Source organism: Monodelphis domestica, chromosome 1 (genome assembly GCF_027887165.1).
Source record: "Monodelphis domestica isolate mMonDom1 chromosome 1, mMonDom1.pri, whole genome shotgun sequence".
Lineage (NCBI taxonomy): Eukaryota > Metazoa > Chordata > Mammalia > Didelphimorphia > Didelphidae > Monodelphis > Monodelphis domestica.
This window is the reverse complement of record NC_077227.1, coordinates 709,289,774-709,317,115: the sequence shown is the minus strand read 5'-3', so window position 1 is coordinate 709,317,115 and position 27,342 is coordinate 709,289,774. Positions and strand designations below refer to the sequence as shown.

The window sequence follows — 27,342 nt, the reverse complement described above, 5'->3', positions numbered from 1 at the left end:
AAGGAATGTGGTCTAACAAGGTGGGAGCTAGGACCCTGTGGCAAATAATGTCCTTCTCAGGAATACTTTTGTCCTTTGGACTGAAGATTTGGAAATACAGTAATCAATAAGTAACATGACCATGAACCTGGTATATGAACACATAAGATACAATATCAATACACCAATAATTCTTTCAAGATTCTAATATACATGGTATGCTACAGGTATAAATCTGTCTCCTTTCAAGATAGGGTGGACAAGATCTCAGTCCTGAAGTTTAACCAAGCTATATAGAAGCCAGGCAATCTATATTAGATCCATCCATATTATACTCAAATACAATATTCTATTCCTGTGTCCATGCACTGACTTCCCTCCATGCTTCCAATGTACTCTCCTCATTTATACCTCATAGAATTCTTTTCTTCTTTTAAGATGCAATTCACATACTATCTTTCATAGAAAGCCTTTCCTGAACACCTCCTCACACAACTGGTGGGCTCCCTCCCTCTCAAAACAACATAAATTACATTGTATTTATAATCTTTAATTATTTGATTTAAATTTACATATACACTTCTTGTCTCCTCACCTCCCACTTTAGAATGTAAAGCTCCTCGAGAAACGTTATTACATTCTTTGCTAGCTCTGTCTGACACACAGTGGGTAATTTTATAAGTACTTGCTGATTGATCGTTGTATATAATATACCTTGGTGAATTTAAGTACTTCAGAAAATGTAAGATTTCACTGCCTTGGAACATAGGTCAGCTAGTATCTGAGAATGAACTTGAACTCAGAACTTCCTGGTCTGGCATTGTCTGGTAACTACTCATTAAAGAAGAATCATTAACATCTACGCCCTAAGGACCATGGGACTCTTCCATTTGACTTGCAGCTGAAACCTGTTTTATGTGTTGGGTCCTCCTTTGTAATGTAAATGCCTTGAAAACAGGGAGTTTTACTTTTCTACTGGAATCCTGAGTGCAATCACAGGATGTTTTGTACATAGTAAGCATTTAATAAATGCATTCCTCCCTCTAAAGAACACCCATTATACATCCGTTTGTTATGTAAGGGCTACCCCTAACTCTTTCATCTACAATTTGTGTCACCAAAGCTCCTAGGCCACTCCTTCAGGAGTTACCACTCACCACATCTGAAGTTTGTTCCTCGGGGTGGGTGCCCCTGTACTGTCCGGGGATATAGTTATGGCTTCTCTTTGGCTGCCATTCCCATCCCCCAACCCAGACCCGAGGGCCCGCACTGCGGGGCAGGGCCCTGCCCCTGGATAAGGTCAAGGGCTTTAGGGATGGGCCGAAATTGGAGGTCCTTTGGACACAACACCCTTCCTTACTTTGTAGGGGTCGAAATGGAGGCCTTGGGGGAAACAGCAGGCCCACTACAGGGGCCAGAACCTCCCCAGCCAGTTCTTTGGGTTCCTACACCGGGCATTTCACGTTGGTCAGCCCAACCTTCACCTCGAATGCGAGTTCGAAAGAAGCGATAGGCCTCAGGAGGCGAGAGAGGGGCCGAAACTTCCAGTCCCAGCAAGCTCTGCGGCTCAGGCCACCTAGAATTGTGACGAAGGCTAGAGGAGCACCCTAGGACTCGTAGTTCTCTCTCCCCTAGCCCGCCGCTAGTGGCTTTGTGGGACTTCCCCTGGTCCCGAGGCGGAGGCGGGCCCCGAGGGCGCCACTTCCGACACCCGGGGTGGGCGTTTTTGACGTCACTGCCGGCGGAGCGGCTTTCCGTCTGGCGGGCGGCGCGCCGGCGCAAGGCCTGGCTTGGCTAGTTCGCATTTGCTCTAGTCGCCTTGCCTCGCCGCGATGCCTGGGGGAAACAGCGGGAATCACGATGGGCAAGGGCGGGCCGCGAGCCGCAGGCCGTCACGGAGGATGGGGCGGCCCCGGCGCGGGCGCCACGAGACGGGCCTGGGGGGAGACGGAGAGCGGGGGTTGGGCGAGGCGCGACTGGAGGAGGCGGTGAACCGATGGGTGCTGAAGTTCTACTTCCATGAGGCGCTGCGGGCCTTTCGGGGCGGCCGGTACGGGGACTTCAGACAGATCCGGGACATCATGCAGGGTGAGGATGGTAGGGCGCGCACCTGGTTGGGGGTGGGGGGCACGCAGCAAGCTGGGGGTGGGGTGCAGCAGGTGTGGGTAACCCCACTCCTCATCCTGAGGGGTGTAGCATTGGGGAAGGGGACGCAGCAGGTGTGGGTAACCTCGCGCAGAATCCTAGGGATGCCCAGCATCGGGGGAGGGGGCGCTGGAGCTGTGGATAACCCTGCGCAGCATCCTGGGTGGATGGGAGGCGCATCATCCAGGGAGGGGGGCACAGCAGATATGAATAATCCCGTGAAGCATCCAAGGGTGGATGGGAAGCGCACCAGGTGGGTTTAACTCCTCAACTCATCCCAAGGTGGTTGGGAGGGGGATAAGTGCAGGGAGATATCTGGTACTTGTGGATAACCCCTCACAGCATCCCTGACTGGATGGGGGCGGGGGAGAGGAGACGCAGCAGCAGGTGTGGACAGCTCCACATCGCATCTTGGCTGGGAGAGATGCAGCAGGTGTGGATAACCTCGTACAGCATCCCTGGCGGCGGGGGAGGGGGGTAGGGGGAGGGGGAGATAGGTCAGGGGGGAGGAGCGGCAGCTGGAGCAATGGATAGTCCCATTTGGCATTGGGGACGGGGAAGGGCTGTAGCAGATGTGGACAGCCCCAGGGTGGGGTGGGGGGTACACACTGGAGGCCATCCCTAGGCACCCCGTTAGTTCAGCTTGGTCTTGTTTTCCAGCTCTGCTTGTCCGGCCCTTGGGGAAGGAGCACACCATCTCCAGGCTGCTGCGGATCATGCAGTGTCTATCTCGTATAGAAGAGGGGGAGAATTTGGGTATGGAGAGCTACTTACTTCTCGGGTTGTTTGTCTTTTCTGTGGAGTAATTTATAGAACTCTTTTAATTTCGGTCATGAGTTGTCACTTCAGAGTACCATAGATGCCAAAATACTTTTAGAGGGGTGTTTTATATATCTGCCTCTCCTATGATCCTAGATTTTGGGGGTTTTTTTTGTTTGTTTGTTTGTTTTGTTGTTGTTTGTTGTTAGATTTTTAATCCCCTTCTCTGATCTGTTTCTTGAATGCCCGGTCCTGGATTGGGGATGGTGACAAAGAGAAACAGATCCACTTTGGGTTTCTTAAATTTTTATTTTATTTTCAGACTCACATCTCCCCCCTCCACCTGAGGAAGCAAGAAAAACAAAACCCCCATAAGTTGGTCTTCAAAACAAATTTATACTGGTTGCCATGTCAAAAAAAAAAAAAACTGTTTCAATCTGTACTCTTATCACCTCTTGTGTCAGTAGTAACAGTGGAAATTAAAGTAAACTGAGGCATGTTTGGAGTACCATCAATTTATTGACAAAACGGAATATACCAGAAAATAGATTCTGCCCTCCACAGATAAGCTGAAACCTATATTGAGAGGGACAGCCTTCTTTTATAGAAAGAACAAGGAGCCTCAAAAAAAAAAAAGAAGATAGCAATTGGTTACAAAGCCTGCAGTGCAATAGGTGGTTTAAACAATATAATTGGTTGGACTTTTGGGTGTAGCAACAACCCTCCTTCCATCCAGCAATGAGGAAAAGTTGATTGATAAGAGTCTATCTGCTTGTTAGTAGAACAGAGATAACAGACTTTTCTGATATGGAGTGATTCACGGGAAAATTAAACTTCTGAACCTAAGAGATTAAACATTTCCACTAATTGTCTGAAGATAGCCACCAGTGTAGTGATAACAGGTTTTCTTCAATTAAATGTGATTTATAGGAAAACTACTCTTAAACATAAGATAGCACCTTCTTTTAATTGATGTTTCAATGGGGAAACTAAACTTTTAAAGTTGGAGAGAAAAACTAAACTTTCTAACCTTTAAGGTTCTGACCTGAATTTTATGTTATTGATACTGAAGAAAATGGTGATATAGAAGCAAATCAATTGTAGAATAAAATCAATCAGTGAAAATCAGTTTGATTTTCTTAGTAGCATGTTTCCTTTTGAGACCTTTGGAATCATGATTGGCTATTGTGTTGGTCATAGTTCCTAAGTCTTTCAAAGTTGAACAGACCAAGTTTTAAGTGTGATCTTAGTTTGCTGTTTTTGAGCAATAGCAAGTGTGTTCTCAAAAGAAATTCAGAATAGCATAGCAAACTGCCTCTGACCTCTACCTTGAGGCTGGGTGGAGGTGTATACCTTTGTATTAAGAAAATCAATATGGATTCTGGGATTAACTGGAATCTTTGAGACATGTTTTTGATATTTCGTTAGTATTAATGGACTGTTACTTCATACTATGGCTATATTTTCCAGACAATATGATATTTCTTCTCCTTCCAACAAATTGTTGATTTCCATATTTGTTTCTCAGTTTGTTTTGTACTGGTTTTTGCACAAGCCATCAATATATAACCAGTAAATATTATTCCTTTTAGAATTTTTTTTCTGCCCTATTTTTCACATCCATAGAAAATAGCTGTAAGTGAAAAATCTTTCTCTTTATCCTAGACTGTTCCTTTGATATGGAGGCTGAACTCACACCTCTGGAATCAGCTATCAATGTGCTGGAGACCATTAAAACGGAGTTTACTCTCACAGAGGCAGTGGTAGAATCCAGTAGAAAACTGGTCAAGGAGGCTGTAAGGATCAATTTCTCCTTTCATTTCTTCTTTTTTTTTTTTTCAAATGTTTTGAGATTTCATAGAATAGGTGTGGCGTGTTCAGTCTTTTAGAATGGGGTGGAATAGGCTTGGATTGTTGTTAGTGTTAAAATAATATACAGCTTTCTCTTCACTCTCCCACTCCAGTAGTCACAGGCAGCCCCTTCTGTGCCACCTCCCCTTTTGTAGTTTTTGCTTATCACTGACACAGAAAGGCCCTTGATGTGCTGAAGGTGGTTGGATTGTGGAGATGCTGACACTATAGAGGATAAATAAGAGTCTAGCCTCCTCAAATGAGCTAAGACCTTGTGGGAAGGAGATAGCCTTCTTTTATAGGATGAAGCTGCTCACTTCAGGGCATAGAATGTTGAGGGGGAAAGCACAAAAAAAGGATCTCTGGGACTTGGTGTGATTTCCTCAGTGAAGGGAGTTCCCTCTACCACTGTGGGTTGATAGTTAGTTGTACAGATATATAGATATATATATTATAATTTTGGGCCTGTCAGTTAAATGATCTACTCAAGACTATCTAGCCTTTTTGTATCAGAATTCAGCTCTTCAGACTTCAAGGCCAGCCTTTTGATTATCCTTCCCCAAATCCACAAGCCATTTTTGTCTCCAGTTGTGATAGAGGGTTTTCTGACTGTCTTATCTGACATGCGATTGCACTCTGGAGATGATAGCTTAACAAAAGAGGCTAGAGATTTTTAAGAGAATTCGGAGTAAGCTGGCAAGATCAGAATTGGAGATTCTTGGGAGTAATCTTCCATTAGAATAATAATAACATCATCAATTACAGTTTATTTAGGGCTTTAGTGCTTTCAAAATATTGTACACATATAGCTCATTTGTTCTTTATTGTAACTCTGGGTGTGAGAGTAATGTAACCCCTAATTTAATATATGAAGAAGCTTGAGGAGGTGAGGTGGACTGGCCCCTAGGTAGTCTGAAACGGGGAGGATTTGAATCTAGTTCTTCACTCCAAGTTGCTATCTATTATGTCATGCTACTCTAGAGACATAGAACAGAACAGAAAAGATGAAGGTAGTTGAAGGGATATAGCAATCAAAGGTGAGAAACAGATTCTTTCCAGAAACTGAAGAAATGTCTTTAGGCAGAGTTCAGGAATGTGATTCTATCAGAGTGGACTTGACCAAGGGTTAGGAAACCATGATAGTAGGTTCAGTGATTTGACAGGTGAGAGTCCCAGAGGAGGGAACCACATACATTAGAAGCAGTATTCAAACCCTCTTCTAAAAGCAAGGGTTGAGAGCAAGGTTCAGGCCATGGGAAATAACTAAGACTTTGACCTCCTTTCTCCAGGCAAAATAACTGGTCACTGCTCGACTGGTAAAGAGAAATTTTAGATAGTCTGAATTCACTTTGCCCCTCCCTTCCTGATGCATTTAAATATTCTTCAGAAATACTAAATAGTCAATCAAAGTGCTTATAGGTAAAAGTCAGACCAGCTCATGTACCACATTATTTATACTGGTTGTTTGATCAGATTAGCAGCTAGATATGTCTGTAGGGAGTGCCAGGGCTCAGCAGTAGTACCTTTATCTCCTCCCTCCCCATCTCTGACCCTGAACTTGTTTTTATATCCTCTTGGTCCAGAAAGAGCTCTAACTCCTATAACTCTGCTACAGTAAATGATTGTGTATTTTTCCCTCTGAATATTCATCTTACCTTGTCACTCTCAGAATGTTCTGAGGCTGCTTTGAAGAACTTTCTTTGCTCTCCTCCATTCCCTGGGGCAATAAGATTAGAGGTGGGATGAACCAGTACACAGGTTTTGACTTATCTCCAGGGAACTTTGTTCCTTCTGGCTGTGTGACCATATGGGGCCTCCTTCAAATAAATGAGAGACAGCTGCTCACGCCAAAACTGAGACATAACAAGGGGCACAAACCTTGTAAGAACTTTGTGACTCATGAGGAGGTAAACTTAAATGGCATTCAGCAACTTAGTGCCCACAGGAAATGGACACAGTGTATATATCAATCCTACCCACCAAATGGTACCTTGTGGGTCATGGATTCTCATAGTTGGAAGAAATCAAAGAGGCCAAAATGTCTAACCCATATCCCTCTACAATACAGCCAACCAGTGGTTATCCAGCCTCTTAAGAGATAGCCCTCTCCGTGGTCTGAGAGCTTTCTACTTGTTACAAGGTTTTTCTTTGCATTAAGTCTAAATTTGCTTCCTTGCACCTTTCATTCCATTGTTTCTAGCTGAGTCTAATTCTTTTTTCTATGTGGCTCATATTTAAAGAGAATAATTTTAGTTTGAAATAGGGTAGAAGGAAGGTCTGAAAATGACATTGTTTGGTGAGATCTTGAAATTGTTTAGCTTTGATATGAGCGGAAATTAACAACAGACTGGGAAGGAAAGAGAATGACCTAAAAAAATAGTTGAAGAGATTGGGGAAGGAGGAAAGACACATAAAAGAGCCTGGAAGAGCCTTATGAAACTTAGTCAAAGAATATGGAAATTATATAGATTTGAAACTACTACTCTGGAGATATTTTGTACTGCAAGATTTCCTTATGGCTCATGTTGCTAGCTATATGTGCAGTCTTGCAGTGGACATTTTTGGGGAAAAGGGAAGACTAGAGAAGAGGTGTGCTGTCCTTGCTCTCTTTGTTGTGGCATGGAACTGTCAGCTAAGCAAGATCATTGGACCCCAGGTAGGGATGTTCTGTTTAGAGATATTCTGTGGGCCTTGCTCTGGATTTTAATTCCTGTTAAAGCAATCCAGATTTAACTTTACTTGGAATATTCTGCACTGATTCCCTTCTATTTTCCCACTTTATTTTGGGAAAGTGTTATACATCTGGGTCTAGAATTTTTCATTATATTTATTTTGATTGTCTCTGTGTTCTTGAATGATATTTGCCTGCTCCTTCTGAAGTTGTCCTTTCCCATGTAGAGGTTTTGAGTCTGTTGGGCCCTTACAGGGCATCACTTCTAGGCTCCCACCTATTACAGGAATCCCCTCTATAGTATATAGAGTCAAAGCTATCTTTCAACTTTTTTTTTTAAACTCTTACCTTCCATCTTAGAATCATTACTATGTATTGGTTCTAAGGCAGAAGAGTGGTAAGGGCTAGGCAATGGAGATCAAGTGACTTTCCAAGGGTCACACAGCTAGGAATTATCTGGGGCCAGATTTTAACCCAGGATCTCCCATCTCTAGGTCTGGTTCTCAATTTACTGAGCCACCCAGCTACCCCCTGTCTTTCAATTTTAGAGAGGTATCTTGGTAACTTTAGGTCAGGGAGGCTTTTTAATGTCCTATAAAACATCCTGATGACTTGTCAGGAGGACACCAAATATTTCTACAAGCTATCACTTTGTCTACTTTGGACTTTCTCTCCATAACTTCAGGACAGACTTCTCTTTGCTGAGAGAAAAGTGTCTTCTCTTTGTGTATAAAATGTATGTTCCTGGGGGTGAAGGGCAAAAAAAGAAAATGTAAATATTTCTCAGAAAATGCCAGGTGAGAAGCAGTGACTTTCTTTTGAGAAATTCCCTTGTGGAAGTCTGGTTAGGAGTGTTAACAATTAAGTTCATTTTACATATTTTTGAAATGAGAATTTTTTGAGACAAGGCTATTTAAAAAAAAAATCTAGAGCCTTTTTCTTTCCTTTAAAAAGAAAAACCCTTACCTTCTTAGTATCAATTCTAAGACAGAAGTGCGAGGGCTAGGCAATGGACCTGCCCTGGGTCACACAAGTAGGAAGTGTCTGAGGCCAGATTTGAGTATTTATTTCCCATTTCCATTCTTTTCCAGATTTAAGTATTTATTTCCCATTTCCATTCTTTTCCTAACCTAAATGTAGAGCCATCACCATATTTTCCTTAAGAGTGGCTTTTTTAGATCACTTATTTGGTAGCAGGTGACATTTTTATCTTTTTTCAGTGTAATTTTAGGAGATATGCTTTTAAGTGTATGGTGGCATTATTCTAAAAGGTGACAAATCTTTTAAATGACAGACTATCTTAGAGTATAATCATGAAGATAATCAACAGTCCACTGAATGGGACTTGAATGCAGCCATTTAGTTATTTCCAGAGTTGCTAGATACTGTTTCCTCTCAGCAAGTAGATCCAGGCATCTTAAACTAGCGACTTGCTAGGTTAGCCAGCTGAAGCTTTTAACAGAATACCTAATTATAGACCATTTCAGATACATTGAATGAAGCGGAGGAGGAGGTTCTATGTTTGAGAAAAATTGCAACTTCCTTTCAAAGCTTATTCTCCTCTAAATGAAAATGAGATCAGAACTGAACATGCATACCTAAATTAATATTGTAACAAAGTCGTGGGATTTTTAGGAGAAATGAAAAAGCAACTTTCTTAGACTAGATCATATCTAGTAGTGGTATTGCTCTGTCCTCGGTAACTATGCTTTCCATAACCTCCTGTTCCTGGTATTTAAAAGGCAATGATTCCCTCCTTGTTTTAGCATGACTTTTGCAGAGTATGATTGTATGTGCATGTAATCGTCTTATTCCTTTTAGTAGGCTTGCTGCGTGGGACAGTGTTTGCATGTTGGAAGGACACTAACAAAAACTTTTGCTGGTGTCTTCTCAATTGTAGATTTGTTACCAATTTCCTTTTGCCCCATATAGCTGGGCTCAGTCTGGAGAGATGAATAGTCTGTATCTTCATAAATGACCTTTCCTAAAGCTTCTCCTCCTTTGGAAATATATAGAGTTAGTGTGTCAGAGAACCACTCAGTACACTTGGAAATTGTAATGATAAAATTAGATCTATGGTCCTTAGATTATTTAAGTTCCTTAGAATCACTTGGATAGGTAAGAGAGAGAAAAAAAGCCTAGTCTAGCTCCCACATGGCTTCTACAGCAGCACCCAAGTTCCTTGGCAGGACACCAGAGACAGAGAGCCTGTACTTCCTTGTTTTGAACCTTTTAACCTCCCTCTCACTTCTAGATCAAACTCAGTCATGAACCCTTGTATATAGGTAACATAGTTGATGCAGACTCATGCAGATGCACACCAGCTGTGTTACCCAGAAAGGGGAGAATTTCCCTCACGCAGTAATGAATGAACTTTTCCTATTGTTCTTTGACTTCTCTTGGAATCTTAGGCTCATGAAAATATCCCATATTAATTTTAGGTTACCATATTACATTTTACATGGCTCTATTTCTTTCCTTCATTTTACTAGATATTCTAAATGTTTTTTTTATTTTCTTTTTTTCCCCTAATATTTTGTTTTATATGTTTTGGGTATTTTTTAAGAACTCAGACCCACAATACCCCATATTACATAGTATCTTCCTTTCTTCTAGTTCAAAATGAGTAACAAATAGTCTTTTTTAATTTCATTGACAAAATCCATCTTTAATGTGCTTAGGACCAATTCTTTGAAGAAATACCATTGTTTCTGTTAGAAACTCTTAGTCCTCTTACTGTGATACATATGGGGAATAACCATATATTGTGTTAGTGAAACTGCATATCAAAAACTGAGGTTGATATTTTGGGGTTAATATGTTTATAAGGATTGGATTATTCTTAAAATGGTTTCATTTTTTAAAAAATCTTTATCTTCTGTCTTAAAATCAACATAATTATTGGTTCCAGGCAAAAGAGCAGTAAGGGCAAGGTAATTGGGGTAAGTGACTTGCTCAGGATCACTCAGCTAGGAAGTGTCTGAGGCCAGATTTAATCCTAATGTCTAGGCCTGGCTCTCTTTCCAGAGCCACCTAGCTGCCCTCAAATGGCCTTATATTAAATAAAAATGAGCCTTACTTGAAGTCTGTGGTTAGTAAATAACTTTTCAAGAAACACCTGTGCATATTGTACCAAATCACACTAAAGGAAGGTAAAACTTGTAGCTTTTCAAGGGAACTGGGATAATTATTTCTTGATTTTGGAGAATCAGCTACCTTGAAATAACCTCCCTTGGTTGGGAGGAGGGTAGGTAATTCAAGTTGACCTTATTGATTACAAAGCCTATTAAGAAAATTCCCAAGTAGGATTTATACCAGGAATGCAGGGCTGGTTCAATATTAGGAAAACCATCCACATAATTGACCATATCAACAAACAAACAGACAAAAATCACATGATTATCTCAATAGATGCAGACAAGCCTTTGATAAAATACAACACCCATTCCTATTAAAAACACTAGAAAGCATAGGAATAGAAGGGTCATTCCTAAAAATAATAAACAGTATATATCTAAAACCATCAGCTAATATCATCTGCAATGGGGATAAACTAGATGCATTCCCAGTAAGATCAGGAGTGAAACGAGGATGCCCATTATCACCTCTATTATTTGACATTGTACTAGAAACACTAGCAGTAGCAATTAGAGAAGAAAAAGAAATTGAAGGCATCAAAATAGGCAAGGAGGAGACCAAGTTATCTCTCTTTGCAGATGATATGATGGTCTACTTAAAGAATCCTAGAGAATCAACCAAAAAGCTAGTCAAAATAATCAACAACTTTAGCAAAGTTGCAGGTTACAAAATGAACCCACATAAGTCATCAGCATTTCTATATATTTCCAACACAGCTCAGCAGCAAGAACTAGAAAGAGAAATTCCATTCAAAATCACCTTAGACAAAATAAAATACTTAGGAATCTATCTCCCGAGACAAACACAGGAACCATATGAACACAACTATAAAACACTCTCCACAACTAAAACTAGACTTGAGCAATTAGAAAAATGTTAACTGCTCATGGGTAGGACAAGCCAATATAATAAAAATGACCATCCTACCCAAGCTTATCTATTTAGTGCCATACCCATTAAACTTCCAAAAAAATTTTTTACTGACTTAGAAAAAACCATAACAAAATTCATTTGGAAGAACAAAGGGTCAAGGATATCCAGGGAAATAATGAAAAAAAAAATACAAAGGAAGGGGACCTTGCAGTCCCAGATCTCAAACTCTATTATAAAGCAGTGGTCATCAAAACAATTTGGTACTGGCTAAGAGACAGAAAGGAGGATCAGTGGAATAGACTTGGGGTAAGTGACTCCAGTAAGACAGTATTTGACAAACCCAAAGAGTCCAGCTTCTGGGACAAAAACCCACCATTTGACAAAAACTGCTGGGAAAACCGGAAGACAGTGTGGGAGAGATTAGGTTTGGATCAACACCTTACACCCTACACCAAGATAAATTCAAAATGGGTGAATGACTTGAACATAAAGAAGGAAACTATAAGTAAATTAGGTGAACACAGAATAGTATACATGTCAGACCTGTGGGAAGGGAAAGACTTTAAAACCAAGCAAGACATAGAAAGAGTCAGAAAATGTAAAACAAACAATTTTGATTACATCAAATTAAAAAGGTTTTGTACAAACAAAACCAATGTAACCAAATTGAGAAGGGAAGCAACAAATTGGGAAACAATTTTCATAACAAAATCCTCTGACAAAGGTCTAGTTATTCAGATTTATAAAGAGCTAAATCAATTGTACAAAAAATCAAGCCATTCTCCAATTGATAAGTGGGCAAGGGACATGAACAAGCAGTTTTCAGCCAAAGAAATCAAAACTATAAATAAGCAAAGGAAAAAGTGCTCTAAATCTCTTATAATCAGAGAGATGCAAATCAAAACAACTCTGAGGTATCACCTCACACCTAGCAGATTGGCTAACATGATAGCAAAGGAAAGTAATGAATGCTGGAGGGGATGTGGCAAAGTCAGGACATTAATTCATTGCTGGTGGAGTTGTGAATTGATCCAACCATTCTGGAGGGCAATTTGGAGCTATTCCCAAAGGGTGCTAAAAGACTGTCTGCCCTTTGATCCAGCCATAGCACTGCTGGGCTTGTACTCCAAAGAGATAATAAGGAAAAAGACATGTACAAGAATATTCATAGCTGCGCTCTTTGTGGTGGCCAAAAATTAGAAAACAAGGGGATGCCCTTCAATTGGGGAATGGCTGAACAAATTGTGGTATATGTTGGTGATGGAATACTATTGTGCTAAAAGGAATAATAACGTGGAGGAATTCCATGGAGACTGGAACAACCTCGAGGAAGTGATGAAGAGTGAAAGGAGCAGAACCAGGAGAACATTGTACACAGAGACTGATACATTGTGGTAAAAGAGAACGTAATGGACTTCTCCATTAGTGTCAACACAATATCCCTGAACAATCTTCAGGGTTCTAGGAGAAAAAAACACTATCCACAAGCAAAGGACAAATTGTGGGAGTAAAAACACCGAAGAAAAGCAACTGTTTGAGTACAGGGATTGAGGGGACATGAATGAGGAGAGACCTAAATGAACACCCTAATACAAATACCAACAACATGGAAATGGGTTTGAATCAAGGACACGTGTTACCCAGTGGAATCGTGCGTTGGCTAGGGGAGGGGTGGTGGGAGGGGGAGGAAAAGAAAAGGATCTTTGTTTCCAAGGAATAATGTTTGAAAATGACCAAATAAAACAATGTTTAAATTGGAAACAAAAAAGAAAGAAAATTCATAGCAATTTGGAAAGATCCTAATTTTTGAAATTTTAGGATGGAAGGATAGTTCCTTTGTGGGTGGATTAAATTGTTTGCTATACTGTGGCAATAATCATTGACTTGACTTGAAGTCAGAGTTTCATTTTATAAGAAATTCAATGTAATGTGAAAAGGCTTTTGAGAGAGATTTAATTTCACTTGAATAAAGTGAGTTCACTTGATATGCTGATTAAATTTGTTGCCATTAGAAAGGCAGTTCAAGAATAAGGATCATTCTTTTCCTTTCTAGGCTGTCATCATTTGTATCAAAAACAAAGAATTTGAAAAGGCTTCAAAAATTTTGAAAAAACATATGTCCAAGGATCCTACAACTCAGGTAATCATCTGGTTTTATCATAACTTGAGTCCATCTTACAATTTCTTGTGAGAAACAGATAAAAGACAATCCCTCTGCCCAGAAAATTACTAAAATTTAAATGATGGTTCAATATTATTTAGTAAATCCCTTTGACATGCAATCAATGTGGTATAGTGGTTAGAGAGCTGACCTTGGGGTCAGGAAGACTTGGGTTCCAGTATGGTCTCTGATGCATACTGGCTGTGTGACCCTGGCAAGTCACCTGCTCTTAGTGCCCTGGCCACCTCCCTCAGGCTCATTTGAGGGAAGGTGCAGTCCTCCATTGGTTGAGAGACTTTTCCAGTGAGGTCCCCAGGTCCATCCCCATTCTGGTGCTTATCCTACTGTGTGTAAAGCATGGTGCCAGAGAGGGAAAGACAAAATGCCATCCAAAAGCAATACTCTCATGTGAGCTTACTTTGGACTGACTTTTCCATATGGTGGATTTGCATTGATCTTCTACTTTCCCAGCCTTTGTCTTTTTTTGTGACTGATGTGTACATATGGGGGAAAAGCTAGTAAGGGTTGACAGCTTGCTCTGTTTCTGATATTATTCAGATGCTAACCACAGACTTATGAAAGCTTGGCTGAGGGAGGCCATTTCAGTCTTCTTTTACCAAAAATCCAGTTGAGTCATGCTTTTTCTCTTTGTACTTAGGATTTTCCATTTGCCACATTGCCAATGTCATGTTATCCCTTTGAGTCTCTATAACTGGGATTTTCACTAGATAATCATTTTCATGTTGCAAATAATGGTCCTTTATTTAGAAACTGAGAAATGATCTGCTGGGCATTATTCGAGAAAGGAACATCACGCACCCAGTAATTCAGAACTTTTCCTATGAGATCTTCCAGCAGAAGATGCTGCGATTCCTAGAGAGCCACATGGATGATGCTGAGCCCTACCTCCTCACGGTATGTAAGTTTCCATATATAGTGGATTTGGACTATATCAGGTACTTCTTTTTTTCTGTTGTGTCTGTTCTGATGGTTTCTGTGGGGTAATGATTCAGAGCTGTAGCCACCTTCTTTAAGTTTGTGCCCCAGATGTGCTCTCTATAGTCTAGTTTTTCTCATTTTGTGGCATGGGATGTCCTTGTGCTTATTCAATCAGGGGAGATTTATCCCAGGTGACTAGGGTGCTGTGAAAGAGATTAAATTTGGGAGAGGCTTCTGAAGAAGGGAGATAATAACTTGGTAGATGTGATATGAGAATGTTGAAAAACATGTGAACCATGGACTTTTTAGAAAGTGCACTACCACAAGGGGTAGCTAGGTGGCTCAGTGTATAAGAGCCAGGCCTGGAAATGGTAGGTTCTAAGTTCAAATATGACCTCAGACACTTCCTAGCTATGTGACCCTGCGCAAGTCACTTTAACTCCCATTGCCTAAGTCTTACCATTCTTCTGCCATAGAACTGATACTTAGTATTGATTCCAAGACAAAAGGTAAGGAAGCTTTTTGTTTTTTGTTTTGTTTTAAAGTATACAGCCACAAGTAGAAAGCAGCCAAGTCAAGGTTTACTTTGCCAGGAGCAAAGTAAACAGGTTAAAGCATACAGCGAGAAGTAAAAGGGAAAGTGGGAGCATGGCAGACCTTGTGTCCCAGTGTAAGACAGATGGCTGCACTGGATAAGCTGATTGTTTTGAGTATGGATGGAAGTGGAAGCTTTGGGTTATAGATTTTTACTGGCCATTTGAAATAATATTTTTTTAATCTTCCATTTGCTGTTTAGAAGGGCCCAGTATGGTTGCTTTGTAGATCACGTGGCCAAGGTATTTTTCAAAATCTTTTTAACCAGTTTGTAAGGTTAATAGATCAGGCATTAGCAAATTCCTATGACACCCCCTCCCTCCCCTTCTGCCACCTCCATTACTTCTGTTTCTCTTCTATGCATTCCAGATAGCTGGAACCAAAAAAAATCAGGATTCAATAGTCATTTTTACACTCTTGGTGAAGTGTTAGTAGGATATTACCCACATAGGTAGTCCCCTTTTTTGTTAAGCAATACACTTTACAGATAAATGGACCTGAAATTTTAATTCCAGGTTATTTTTTACTAATGGAAAAGAATTAAGTCCAGATGGAGTTAGAGGAAGCCAAAGGTTGGAGTTAGAACAAGGATGGCCAAACCAAGACTTTCATTATTACCTTTATAGGTAATACAAGTGTAAAGATAAATTTCCAACAACAACAAAATGATAGTAAAGCTAAAAATGCCCTCTGTGTGTCCACACATGTACACAGTAGTGCCCCTCCCCCAATCCAACATGTCCCAGGTTTCATCTACAAATGAATCAATGGATGAATGATTTAAGTCTTTGTCAGCTCCATTCAAACCCTCCCCAAGGAAACATTGTGGCCCTTTGACACTTGTGAATTCTGACTCCTATCTTGGGTTAGGTTGACTCCCCCTGAGTTAGAGACTCTTCATTAGGGACATGGTTGGAAATATGGAGAGGAGAGGCAGATCCAACAGACGTGGAGGAAGAGCCTGTAGGATCTGGCAGCCAAGAGTGAAGAGCATTTGAAATAGAACCGAAGTGGCAAGGTAATTACATCATGAAACAGCACCCCCTGTAGTAGCAGATGGCTCCACACAGCTTTCCATTGTAAGCGCTTTTTGTTTATTGTTACTGCTTTGTTTTGTGGAGGGAAGACACACCTACCTTTGGGGAACAGCTTGGAAGAACGCTTCCAGTGAATTCTTTCCATAATGAGTGTTGATTGTTAGGAAACAGAGAATGAACGAGACCCCATAGAGTCCTTTCTGATTCAACTCTCTTCCTTTCCAAGATGGCAAAGAGGGCTTTGAAATCTGAGTCAGCCTCAACGTCTTCGTCTTCATCTTCATCATCCTCTGCCACCACCTCAACTAACACATCTGCTACCACTTCTGCCATGGCTCCACCACCCTCTGCCAGTGCCACAGTTCATGCTGCTACTGTTGCTACTGTAGGTGAAGGGCCTGGGAATATGAAGGAAAACAGACAGCTGGCCTTGGAGCCCATTGACAAGCCACTTCAAGAGCCTATGAGGTAGGGAACATTTCCTTGGAATGAAATGTTTGGGAAATGGTAGTCATTGGAAGTAACAAGCTTTTTAACTAGCAAATGATTACTCCTTCTTGAATAGCTTAATTAACTAATTATGGGAAAGGATCTCTTCTGTTCTAACTAAGTTTTGGTGAGGCCTCACGGATGAAGTGATTTACTCACTTAATTTAGTTGGAAAGAGGTGTCTGAAGCCCAGACCTGGCCCCCTGTTCCTGCTTTTTCTGCCCTCTATCTTACTTCTTGGATGTTCAGAAAGGACAAAAATAAAGAGTTCATAAACTTCCTGGTGAAATCAGTTAAATAGGCTTGAGCATGTCACTCTGGGTTAACATGTAGAAATGATATTCAGTGTTTTTAACATAAATCTCATTCAAGTTAAACTAGAATGCAAGATTGAGTCATTTTTCTTGTGGTCTCACCTACATAGGGGAGGAAATAGGAGGGAGAATTCTGGAAAGACAACCACGTTCTCTTGATTTTTTAACCTGCCTTCCAAATATTATAGTCACCCTAACTTCTCTATCAGTTTAAAAGAACGTTTCTGTTCTATGATTAGGTATGGTGGTTTGTAAAAATCATTTTTGAAGATGCTTAGACCTCAACTGAGTGACTTTGCTCTGTTTGGGGCATCATAGCTTGGGGAGGACATAGGTGTTTGGGTTGGGAAAGCAGCAGGAATCAGTGCCACTGACCTTTGACTGTCAAAGTATTTTTTGTTTTGTTTTTAGACCATTACCTGAAAGTCCTGCCACATTTGGGATTTCAACTTTGAAAAAAGCTTTTAAGAGCCTTTCTGATTCACAAGATCCTGATGCAGCTTTCACTAAATTAGATCAGAAGGATGTTATACTTGCCAGACCAGTGTCCCCGTCAGCAGCTCTCAAAAACAAGAGACAGAGACAAGAGGAGAGTTCTCCCTCAGATTCTGCAGATAACTCTGAACTGCAGCCCAAGAATAAGCGTATGACAATAAGCAGATTGGTTTTGGAGCATGACAGCCAGATCAGCGAGCAGAGTGACAGCCCGGACTCCTCCCAAGAAACCATTGTGTCTTCAGCCTCCAACTCTACAGTTCTGAAGCTTCACAATCAGCCCCTTTCTGGGGAGAAGAGTCACAAGTACGAAGACGGTCTTTGTTGTGGTTGGTTGGTCGGTCGGTCGGTTGGCTTCCTGTGGTTATTGCTTTAATAGTTGAAGCAGTTCAACTAAGTTAAGACATGAAAAGCTTGGTGTTGAGATACTCCTAGAGTAATGATGGCGAACCTTTTAGAGACTGTGTGCCATGCTACCACTCCCTGTTCCCCCCCACCCTTAGCCCTCACAGGGAAGGGAGAAAGGCCACCTTACCCCCTGTGCACTCCCATTGGGCTGCTGGGAAGAGGGGCAAGGGATCTTAAAAAATGAGGTCAGGTGGAGAGGGGGAAGGGAGCAGCTCTGCCCGAATTCTTTCTAGTAATGAACTGGGGGGGGGGGGATAGTAAAGGGGAACCTGTGCCCACAGAGAGTGCCCTGTGTGCTGTCTTTGGCACCTATTCCATAGGTTTGCCATCACTATCCAAGGGCAACACTCAAAAATGGGGACTGTCACTTACACTGGGGACTCAGGAGGCGTCCTAGGGGCAGGCGTGAGAATGGAAGTGTTCCCCCAACTGATTTTTCTTTGGTTTCATTTTAGTGAGCCAGCTGGAGCCATTCATTTTGGATTATTTAATTTTAAAGCAATTTCCTTTAAGGGACTGTTACATTTAATTTTTTTTCCCCAAAAGAGAACTCGTGTAGTTCCTTGTTCATTGCACGTATTTGAGACTCAATCTTTCAACAAATACTGAGTACAAAGCAGTGCTTTATCTGTCTAACCTGGCATCTAATGATTTTTACAAGTTATACCCAGATGTCTTTCCAGCTTGAGTATCTTCCACTGCTCTGTACTCACCCTTTCTTGTTGTTAAACTTAACTTGGTCATCCTCTCGGGAACACCTCAATCCTTTTAGGTGTCTGCTTTTGCTCATGCTCTTCCCCATGACTGGAGTAGCCACCCCATCTTTGAACTCCAAAGTTATGCACACAGGCAAAAAAAAAGAAATTGTCCAGCCTTCAAATCCTACCTTTTCTGTGAAAACTTTCTTAAAAATAGCTCTCACTTAAAGTGAATTCCCCTTCTGAACTTTATTTATTGAATACCATGTCATAAAAATTGGTGTTATTGGTGAATTTTTCCTTTCAGGGAGATCTCATTTATAGGGTTTAATCTGTATGTATCTGTTGTCTTGTGGATATTGGGATATATGGGCTATTTACTCAATTAGACCATGAATTCCCGTGTGTCACAATTCTTGTAAGATGTCTTATAGGTTTCGGTGCCCTTTACAGTAGTGGTGTCAAACTCAGATACAAATCCCTGTCCCCACATGATTACTTAGAAAACCAGTAATTCACAATAACTGTATTGTATTACATTTTATTATTTTACTAAACATTTCCCAATTTTTAGATGGGTTCCGGTCCCATTTGGGAATGTTGGGAGTTGTATCACAAGTCTCACTCCTCTGCTATATTGCAAAGATATGCCTATATTAGCTCCTCAGAATGTACTTGTTAAATGAATATAAAAAAGTGAAATACGATTCCTATCTTCAAGTTCATTGTTTACTTAGAGACTACCAGACATAGATGAGAAGCAAATGATAATAACAATAATAGTGAAATAAAGACATAAGAAAAACCCAGAAGCAGTCTCAGAGCAATGTTCGCATGCCAGATGACTGACAGGTCTAGCCAACATGTTAATAAGATAGAGCTTTAACTGGAGGTAAGATTGGTTAGGGAAGGCTCCATGTGAAAAACGGGCTTTCACAGAATTGAAAGGGGCCTCAGCAGCCACCTACTCTATACATATCAAATGACTGCCTGGCCTCTGCTTGAAGACCTCTGGGAAAAATGATATTCACCCCCTCAAGTCAGCTCATTCCACTGCTTATTAGTAGGAAATCTTTGCTCACCTTTAGCCTAGATTGGCAGTTTCCACCCATTACTCCTGGTTCCACCCTCTGGGGTCAAACAGAACGTGCTAATCTCCTTAGAGCAGCCCTTCAGATACTTGAACACAGGTCTCTTGCTCCTCTAAGCCTCCTCTTATCCAAGGGTTGTAGGCCTAGTTTCTTCAACTGGTCCTCATATGACATGGGCCCTTTGCCAATCTACTTCCCCTCCCCCGGACGGTTCTGAACCAGAAGGGAACACAAAAGGCAGCTGACCATGGCAGAGGATGGTATGATTATCATGCTTCCTTTCTTGGAAGTGATACTTTTCAAGGCAACCCAAGAGAGCATTAACTTTTTTGACCAATGAAATCATACTACTGACAGATTGAGTTCAGGGCCCACTAAAACCCCCAGATTTTTTTTCCAGACTACCTTCTAACCATCCCTCTCTCAAAACAGATGGAGTGTATATTTTTTTTATCCAAGTATAAGGCTACATCAGTCCAGTGCTCTAGCCTGTCAAGTTCTTTTTGGATTCTGGTTCTATCAACCAATGTGTTATTACTTCCAAATTGGTGTTATCTCCAAAACTATTAAGCATGCCATCTTTTCATTTTTCTTTGTCATTGACAGGAATGTTTAGAGCAAGGGGCCAAACCCAGACCCCTAGAGACCTGCCATATGAACACTGAATTATTAACCACTGCTCTTTGTCAATCTGTCTAACCTTGCAGAATCCATCTAATTGTGTTATTGTCTAATCCACAAAATTAGTATGTATTAAATTAATTTTTGCTAAAATTTTCATTTACCTAGAGCCACAGCATTCCCCTTTTAATCCTATAAAAGAAGAAAATGAGGTTACTCTGGCATGACCAATTCTTGAGGAAACCATACTTCTAAGCTAGTTCTTGAATGGTGGAGGGAAAAGATAGCAAAGATCATTATTTTAACTGTGGGAAATGACATGTCAGTATAATCAGGCAAGAATAAGCATGGTGTGTTTTAGATCTGATCATTTAACCAGCTTGAGTACCATAATGCTATAACTGGTTTAAATTAAAATCTTAAAATAACAGATGCTAGTCAATATGGAGGTACTCAGAGGCCAAGTAGTCCATGCCATGTTTGATTAAAAATATTCTTTGCAACATATCAAAGAAGTGGTCATTTAGCCTTTGCTGAAGACCTGAGGAAGGCAGAACCTCCTCTTTCCCAAGGTAGCCCATTCTCCTTCATGATAGCTGTAACTGTTAGGAAGTTTTTTCTTATATCAGGTCTAAACCTGCTTCACAACTGCCACCCATTGTACCTAGTTCTGACCTTATCTGATCTCCCTTCCATATGAACCTTTTCAAAGATTTAAGACCTCTTCTCCAGGCCAAAAACCCCTTGACCCTTTGCCAGGCATCCTATAACATGAATTTGAAATCTGTTATTATCCTGGTCACTCTCCTGGATTCTTTACAGCTTTCTTAAAATATGGTACCCATACCAAGGCAGAGAACTGAGGACCTTTAACCTCCCTCTTCAGAGCATTGCTTCTCAAGAATAATATCCTATTAGTTTTCTTGGCTGCTATATTATACTTTTGACTCATTGAACTCATAGTCCATTCAACAACAAAAAACATTTTTTTAACAGATTGTTTTCTAGTCCAAGCCTTGATTTATGTAAATACCTGTTGATTTATGGAGTTGATTTTTCTGGACTCAAATGTAAGATAACTTTTATCCTTAGTAAATTGCTTATTAGATTCAACCTAGCATTTTACCCTGTTAATCTTTCCTAGATCCTGATTCTTTTTTCCAGATGTATTTATTACCTTTCTCAAAACTTTGTGACAGCTGCCAATTTGATAAGGATCACTTGGCCCAAATTACCAATACAAATATGAAACAGTACAGGGTCAAATGTAGTTCTGTGGGAGCACTCCATTAAAGCTCTTTCAGATTGACATTGAATGATTAATGAGATAGGGCCCATTCCAAATCCATGGGTAGATGGATGCTATTAGTATTAGGAATCGTATAATCCAATCTGTATTTCTTCATGTGCACAAGAAAAGTATGAGAAACTTGGTCAAACTCTTTGCCCCTTCTAGATATGCTACATTGAAGAGTTAGATTGACTTCAGCATTCTCTTGATGTACCATAACCTTTTTTAAAAAGTCTGGCATGATCTATTTTTGGCAAAACCATGCTAGCTTGTAGTTGGTTTTTTTCCTCTGATGTTCACCAGGTGCAATAGTAAACTTCAGAATCCTACCGGAAAATCAGGTTCACTGGACTATCATTTGTTGACTCTATCCCTCCCCTCCCCCCCTTTTTATTGAAATTTGGGACATTTCCTATAGTCTTGCAGCAATCTCTCATTGTCTATGGATGTTCAAAAACTACAGGCTGACTTGCTTAGTTGCTGGGAAAACTTCGAAAACTTGGGAAGGGGGTTCTTTAGCCTGTGTGCTTTTAGAGGAGGCAAATAGCCAACAACTTAAAAAGTAAAATTTTTAAGGGTTTAAGCCACATTTTGAAAGTAGAATTGGGCTATCTATGCACGTTGTAAAAGCCTAGTCAGAGGAATAGTATTAGCAGAAAATCCCAATGATTTCTGTACAGAATCGTCAACATTTATTTCCACCACCTTGGCAAAAGTTTTATTATTGCCCACGCCAACCTATATTACTTCCTCAGATTACTTTTACATCTGCTCTGTAAAAAGCATCAAATGATTTTGTTAAGGCAAAATAGTCCACTCTTTTGTTTGCTATTTTTTATTTTCAAAGTAGCTGTGATTGAGTTAATTAGTGGTTAATTTCAGACTATTTAGCAAAATATAGTTGGGTTCATAGAGATGATAAATACAAAAAAATGTAATCTTGGAAACACCAAATATTATTTTCCTTCAAGCATATTTTCTTAAGTTGAACTATATGGGATTTTCAGGGCTAGATAATAGGTCCGGTTTTTGGAATTCTCTGGGTTCCATGATTTAAGCAGGAATGCTACATGATCTCAACAGGTACTAGATATAGGGACACTGCTGCTGAGCTGAACTTCAAACTGGGGAGAGACCCTAATCATAACCATTAAATTGTGGCATTAAAGAGTATTCAGTGATTTAATTTGGTAACCTTGTGGAAAAGTAGTTTTTTTGTTTGTTTGGGGTTTTTTTTAACCCTTACCTTTTGTCTTAGTATCAGTTCTAAGGCAGGAGTGGCACAGGCTGGGCAATTGGGATTTAATGGCTTGTCCAGGGTCACACAACTAGGAAGTATCTGAGGTCAGAATTGAACCAAGGTCCTCCTGACTCCAGGCCTGGCTCTCAACCCACTGAGTCACCTAGCTGCCCCAAGAATAGTATTAAGACTTTGATGGATGATTGGTGTTTACTTTTTTTTAAATGGAGTTTTGATTTCCTTAATATCCTTTTGAAATCCATTAGTGTTTGTGTAACTTGCATAGTGGATAGTTTTCTCTTTGTTATGGGAGCTTTAGGCTTATTTTCTGTTATACTCACATGTATTTGTGGTCTTTCCTCAGAATACACAAAGACAAATGGAACAGTTCCAATGGTCTTGAAGAAAAGGATACCTGGTTGGAAGAAGAGGAACTTTTTCATGTCCAGGGTAATTTTGAAAAATCTTTTCAGTTATCATTATTTCAATGCTGATTGTTTCTCTCTCTCTCTCTCCACACATAAGTAAATTAAAATTAATACACAAAGCAAGTGCAATAGGGGTAAATTTAGGGTTTTTGACTGAATATATTATACTAGTGGTCACCAGGGATTAAAATTCAATCCCAATAAAATACTCAAGTCAGTTTGGGATTTTTATGGTGGTTTAATTAAGAAAAATTAAGAAGGAGAGAAAGGAAGGGGTATAAGACTGCAGAGAGAGCGAGAGAGAGAGAGAATGAGAGAGAGAGAGAGAGAGAGAGAGAGAGAGAGAGAGAGAGAGAGAGAGAGAGAGAGAGAGAGAGAGAGAGCGCGCGCTTCCTCAACAGCCCTGGTCATGACTGCCAGCCATTCATAGCATGGACTGACCAGAGTTTTAGAACTGTCTGTTATTAGAGTACTTTTGTTCTCCAGGTTTTGCTTACCTCACGCTATAGCAGTTCATGCAAGCCTTTTTCCCTTGGTTATATCTTGCCACCCAGCCATATTCCATTCCATTACCATCAATTGTTCATCCATTCTCCAGTTGATGGGCACCTTTTTAGCTTTCATTTCTTTGCCACCCACTACAAAAAGAGCTGCTCTAAATATTTTTGTAAATGTAGGTTTTTTCCTTCTTTGTCTTTCTTAGAATATGTACAATGTAGTAACTTTCAGGGAGTGTTTCTAAATTGCTTTCCAGAATGGGTGGACCAGTCCACATACTCCTCAACAGTGTGCCTATTAAAAAGCAATTCCTGTAGCTAGGTAGCAGAGTGGATAGGACACTAGGCCTGGAGACAGGAGGACCTGAATTCAAATATAACTTCAGACACTTCCTAGCTGTTTTATCCTGGGCAAGTCACTTAACCCATTTGCCTAGCCCTTACTGCTCTTGTACCTTAGAATTGATATTAAGACAGAAGGTAAGGGTTTAAAAAAAAGTAAAAAAAGGGTTAAAAAAATAAAGTTTAAAAAAGGCCAAGGCAGAGTGAAAGTGAAGAGACACTGAGATACCTTGTGAAGGAGGTGACTCTTGAACTGGGATTTAGGTGCCAGGCATTCTCTGAAGGGCAGGCAAGAGGGAGAATATTGCAGGCATGCACGATACAGGGTGCACGTAGTAGAAGTGGTGCCCACATCAGAGTGGTCAACACACACCAATCCATTAACATTAAAGCAAGTGTTTAGAAGCCTGAAATATTTTGGCAAAAGATGCCTGAACTCTTAAAAGAATTGTGACAAAAACCAACCTCAAGTGGTATCCGTTTTCTTACAATATTTATGAACATTGATTTGAGCTAAGGATCTCTTTTTGTTCCCTTTGGGCTTTTTATTCTGCCTTTCGGCTTTGGTAAATGGTGTTTGTTCAATGAAAGCTAGATCTAAAATGAGCTTCCTTTTTTTGCAACAGGATCAGATGGAAACACTTCAGTCTCTGGATCAAAAAAGCAGGTAATTTAGATTATAGATTCTTCCCTTTAAAAACAATTTGGCCTTCTGTGATTGCAGTGCAGAGAGGTGCTGTGACATGTGGATGGGATTTATTTTGTAGATATGAAGAAAAGTAAGCTAAATATGGAAGAGACTTGTGGTTTTATTTGTGTATAATACTTTTCTTTGTATATAAAAATGGCTTCTTTTATTTGGTTTTGTAAAATTTAGGGGGAAAAAAAGAAAATATTTATATATATGTTTTAAAACCAACCTGGAAAACCATGCCCAGAGGTTCTTCTCTGGAAAGTGTCTGCAAATTTTAGTGCTTGATCAAAGGAAAATTCTTTTTTTTTTTTTTAAATTTAATTTTTTCCCCAATTACACATAAAGACAGTTTCTAACTTTTTAAAAAAGAATTTTGAACCTTGAATTCTCTCTTCCCTTCCCCTCCCCCCCAGATGGTAAGCAATCTTGTATAGATTTTACATGTGCAATCATGGAAAATATTTTTCCTTATTACTCCTTTTGTGAAAGGAAAGTTCTTGTTGAAAAGACTAAAAGATCAGTATAATCAAAGGGAAGGGGGGTGGGTTTTCTTTAGAAGAAAAATCAACAGTAAGAATTTGGTGCCTTTTCTTGGAGTTTCTGGGACCAGTATTTTGCCCAGAGCCTGACACAGAGTAGATACTTACTTAATAAATGTTTGTTAGCTGACTAACTCTTAAAAAAAAACCCGTTACCTTCAGTCTTAGAATCAATATATTGATTCTAAGGCAGACAAGCAACAAGGACTAGGCAATGGGGGTTAAGTGACTTGCCTAAGGTCATACAACTAGGAAGTATCTGAGGCCAAATTTGAACCTAGGACTTTCTATCTATAGACCTGGCTCTCAATCCTCTGAGTCACCTAGTTGCCCCTCTTATTAGAATCCTTGAGCAAGGAGGGACTACGCTTCACTAGTCACAGAAAGCTCAGCACAAGATTTTTGTTTTGTTTTGTTTTGTTTTGACTTTTAAAACTCTAGGCACATAGAGCTGCTGAGATTTAGGAGAGGTTTGTAGCATTGTTTCAGTTTATACTGACAACTTGTTTCTTAAATGAAGAAAGAACTTTTAGAAAATAGATATGTCATTCAGAGGTGATTTTAAATAAATAATAACTGGAAATTATTACACCAATTATAATTTAATCATTCTTTTAAGATGCCATGGTACTGAAAACTCTTAAAATGATTGTACCCTTTGACCTTTCTTAGTTGTTTCAATATCATCAAAGAAAATGTAATAAAATTCTTCTCTCTAAGCTTGAGATACTTCTGTGTATTTGGTGCTTTGGACATCCTGTTCTTGGGATTTCTCAGAGGGTTCTTTAATGACAAGTCTCTTGGTTTTCTCTTGCAGAAGTGGACTGTACAAGAAAGTGAGTGGATCAAGGCTGGAGTGAAAAAATACGGGGAAGGAAACTGGGCTGCAATTTCCAAAAACTTCCCCTTTGTTAACCGAACAGCTGTGATGATCAAGGACCGTTGGCGGACCATGAAAAAACTAGGAATGAACTGAAACATCTTTTATTTTCTCAGCATTAATAGGGGCATGTCTTCAAATAATAGCCCTCTATTCCATGATTTCTTTCTGAAGTTGGGCTGGGGTGATAAGAGTTCTGGGCAGCCTGCTTCTTTGTTTGGGAGGTCCTTGTCCCATTTGTTTGCTGTCAGAAAGCATATGGAGTCAAGAAATAGAAGGAGAGCCCCAGCCCAGCCTTGTTGGCAGTGATGAATGAGGTTCACAACTTGGAGAGGACCAGGAGGCAATTAGTTTCCTTATTCTCTTGTGGTTTAAATCAGAAATGAAACCCTGAGCTGGTCAATAGAAACAGAATTTGTTGGGATGTCCCACCCCTCCCCAGTGAGAGCATCTTGAAGTCAGAAGTGTGAGTATTATTTTGAATGAGCCAGCCCCAGGCAGAATTTTTGCTGAAGCCAAGGAAAAGAACATCTTCTGTCATGAGCCCAGGTGGAAGAGAGCTGTGTCTGTTGTGGAACCAGATTCCTTTAATAAATAAAGAAGGTTTTCACCAGTTTTGATCCATACCAAGCCCTTAAACTGCTGTGGCACTGGTTCTTCTCTCCTGGGCCAGAGAGGCAGGTTTGATCCTTGATTCCCATGTGGCTGAACTGGTGTGGTTGGTTTTGTTGTTTTGTTTTGTTTTGTTTTGTTTTTGTTTTTTTTCCTTTTGTAAAATTGTGTGTTGTAGGTGAGCTTAGTCTTTCCCCTTCTACTCTGGATTCTGGAAGCTTTAAAAAAATCTGGCTATAACACTTAGTTCTGTTCTTAGTTTGTGAGATGTTTGCAGCTGCTTGATTCTCCTTATTGTGCTTCTAAAGGTTGGTGTGTCGTCGCGCTGGAGCCTACCATTCCTTCTGGCTCCATTTGTACCGTTTTGTGCTTGCTGTCTCTCTTGGACACCCTTGAAGAAATGCCTGAAGGTCTCTTTAGCCACAACTTTCAGTAAAATGTTTTCTGTAATCTTTTTTTAAAAAGATGAATAGTAATTATTGTCCATTACTTGTAGCACACTTCATTAAAATACTGTTTCCCTCGCGATTCTATGTAGATGTTCAGTTATAACATT

The 27,342-nt window shown here is 40.1% G+C and overlaps 1 protein-coding gene across 3 annotated transcripts; it reads left to right on the top strand.

Annotated features, from left to right (window-relative positions):
* The first annotated feature begins 1,602 nt into the window (after window positions 1–1,602).
* Window positions 1,603–27,314, top strand: TERF2 (telomeric repeat binding factor 2). 3 transcript variants are annotated; one of them, XM_056811323.1, is made up of 11 exons: window positions 1,692–2,067; window positions 2,785–2,880; window positions 4,549–4,679; window positions 13,470–13,556; window positions 14,346–14,492; window positions 16,374–16,615; window positions 17,362–17,751; window positions 23,159–23,244; window positions 24,688–24,728; window positions 26,112–26,130; window positions 27,095–27,314. In XM_056811323.1, exons 1-11 carry the CDS (start codon window positions 1,812–1,814, stop codon window positions 27,220–27,222), a joined length of 1,623 nt encoding a protein of 540 aa, XP_056667301.1. In that variant the 5' UTR covers window positions 1,692–1,811; the 3' UTR covers window positions 27,223–27,314. The 3 variants fall into 3 exon arrangements, with proteins under 3 accessions (XP_007477420.1, XP_056667301.1, XP_016283416.2); XM_007477358.3 differs by having other exon boundaries at window positions 1,603–2,067; window positions 26,112–27,314; XM_016427930.2 differs by lacking the exon at window positions 24,688–24,728.
* The last annotated feature ends 28 nt before the right edge of the window (window positions 27,315–27,342 follow it).

Excerpts from the sequence above, each read along its gene's own strand:
- TERF2 (XM_007477358.3), top strand. The coding sequence starts at position 1,812 with ATGCCTGGGGGAAACAGCGGGAATCACGATGGGCAAGGGCGGGCCGCG. Across the intron at positions 2,068-2,784 it reads GATCCGGGACATCATGCAGG|CTCTGCTTGTCCGGCCCTTG; the intron begins GTGAGGATGGTA and ends CTTGTTTTCCAG. Across the intron at positions 24,729-26,111 it reads TCTCTGGATCAAAAAAGCAG|AAGTGGACTGTACAAGAAAG; the intron begins GTAATTTAGATT and ends TTTCTCTTGCAG.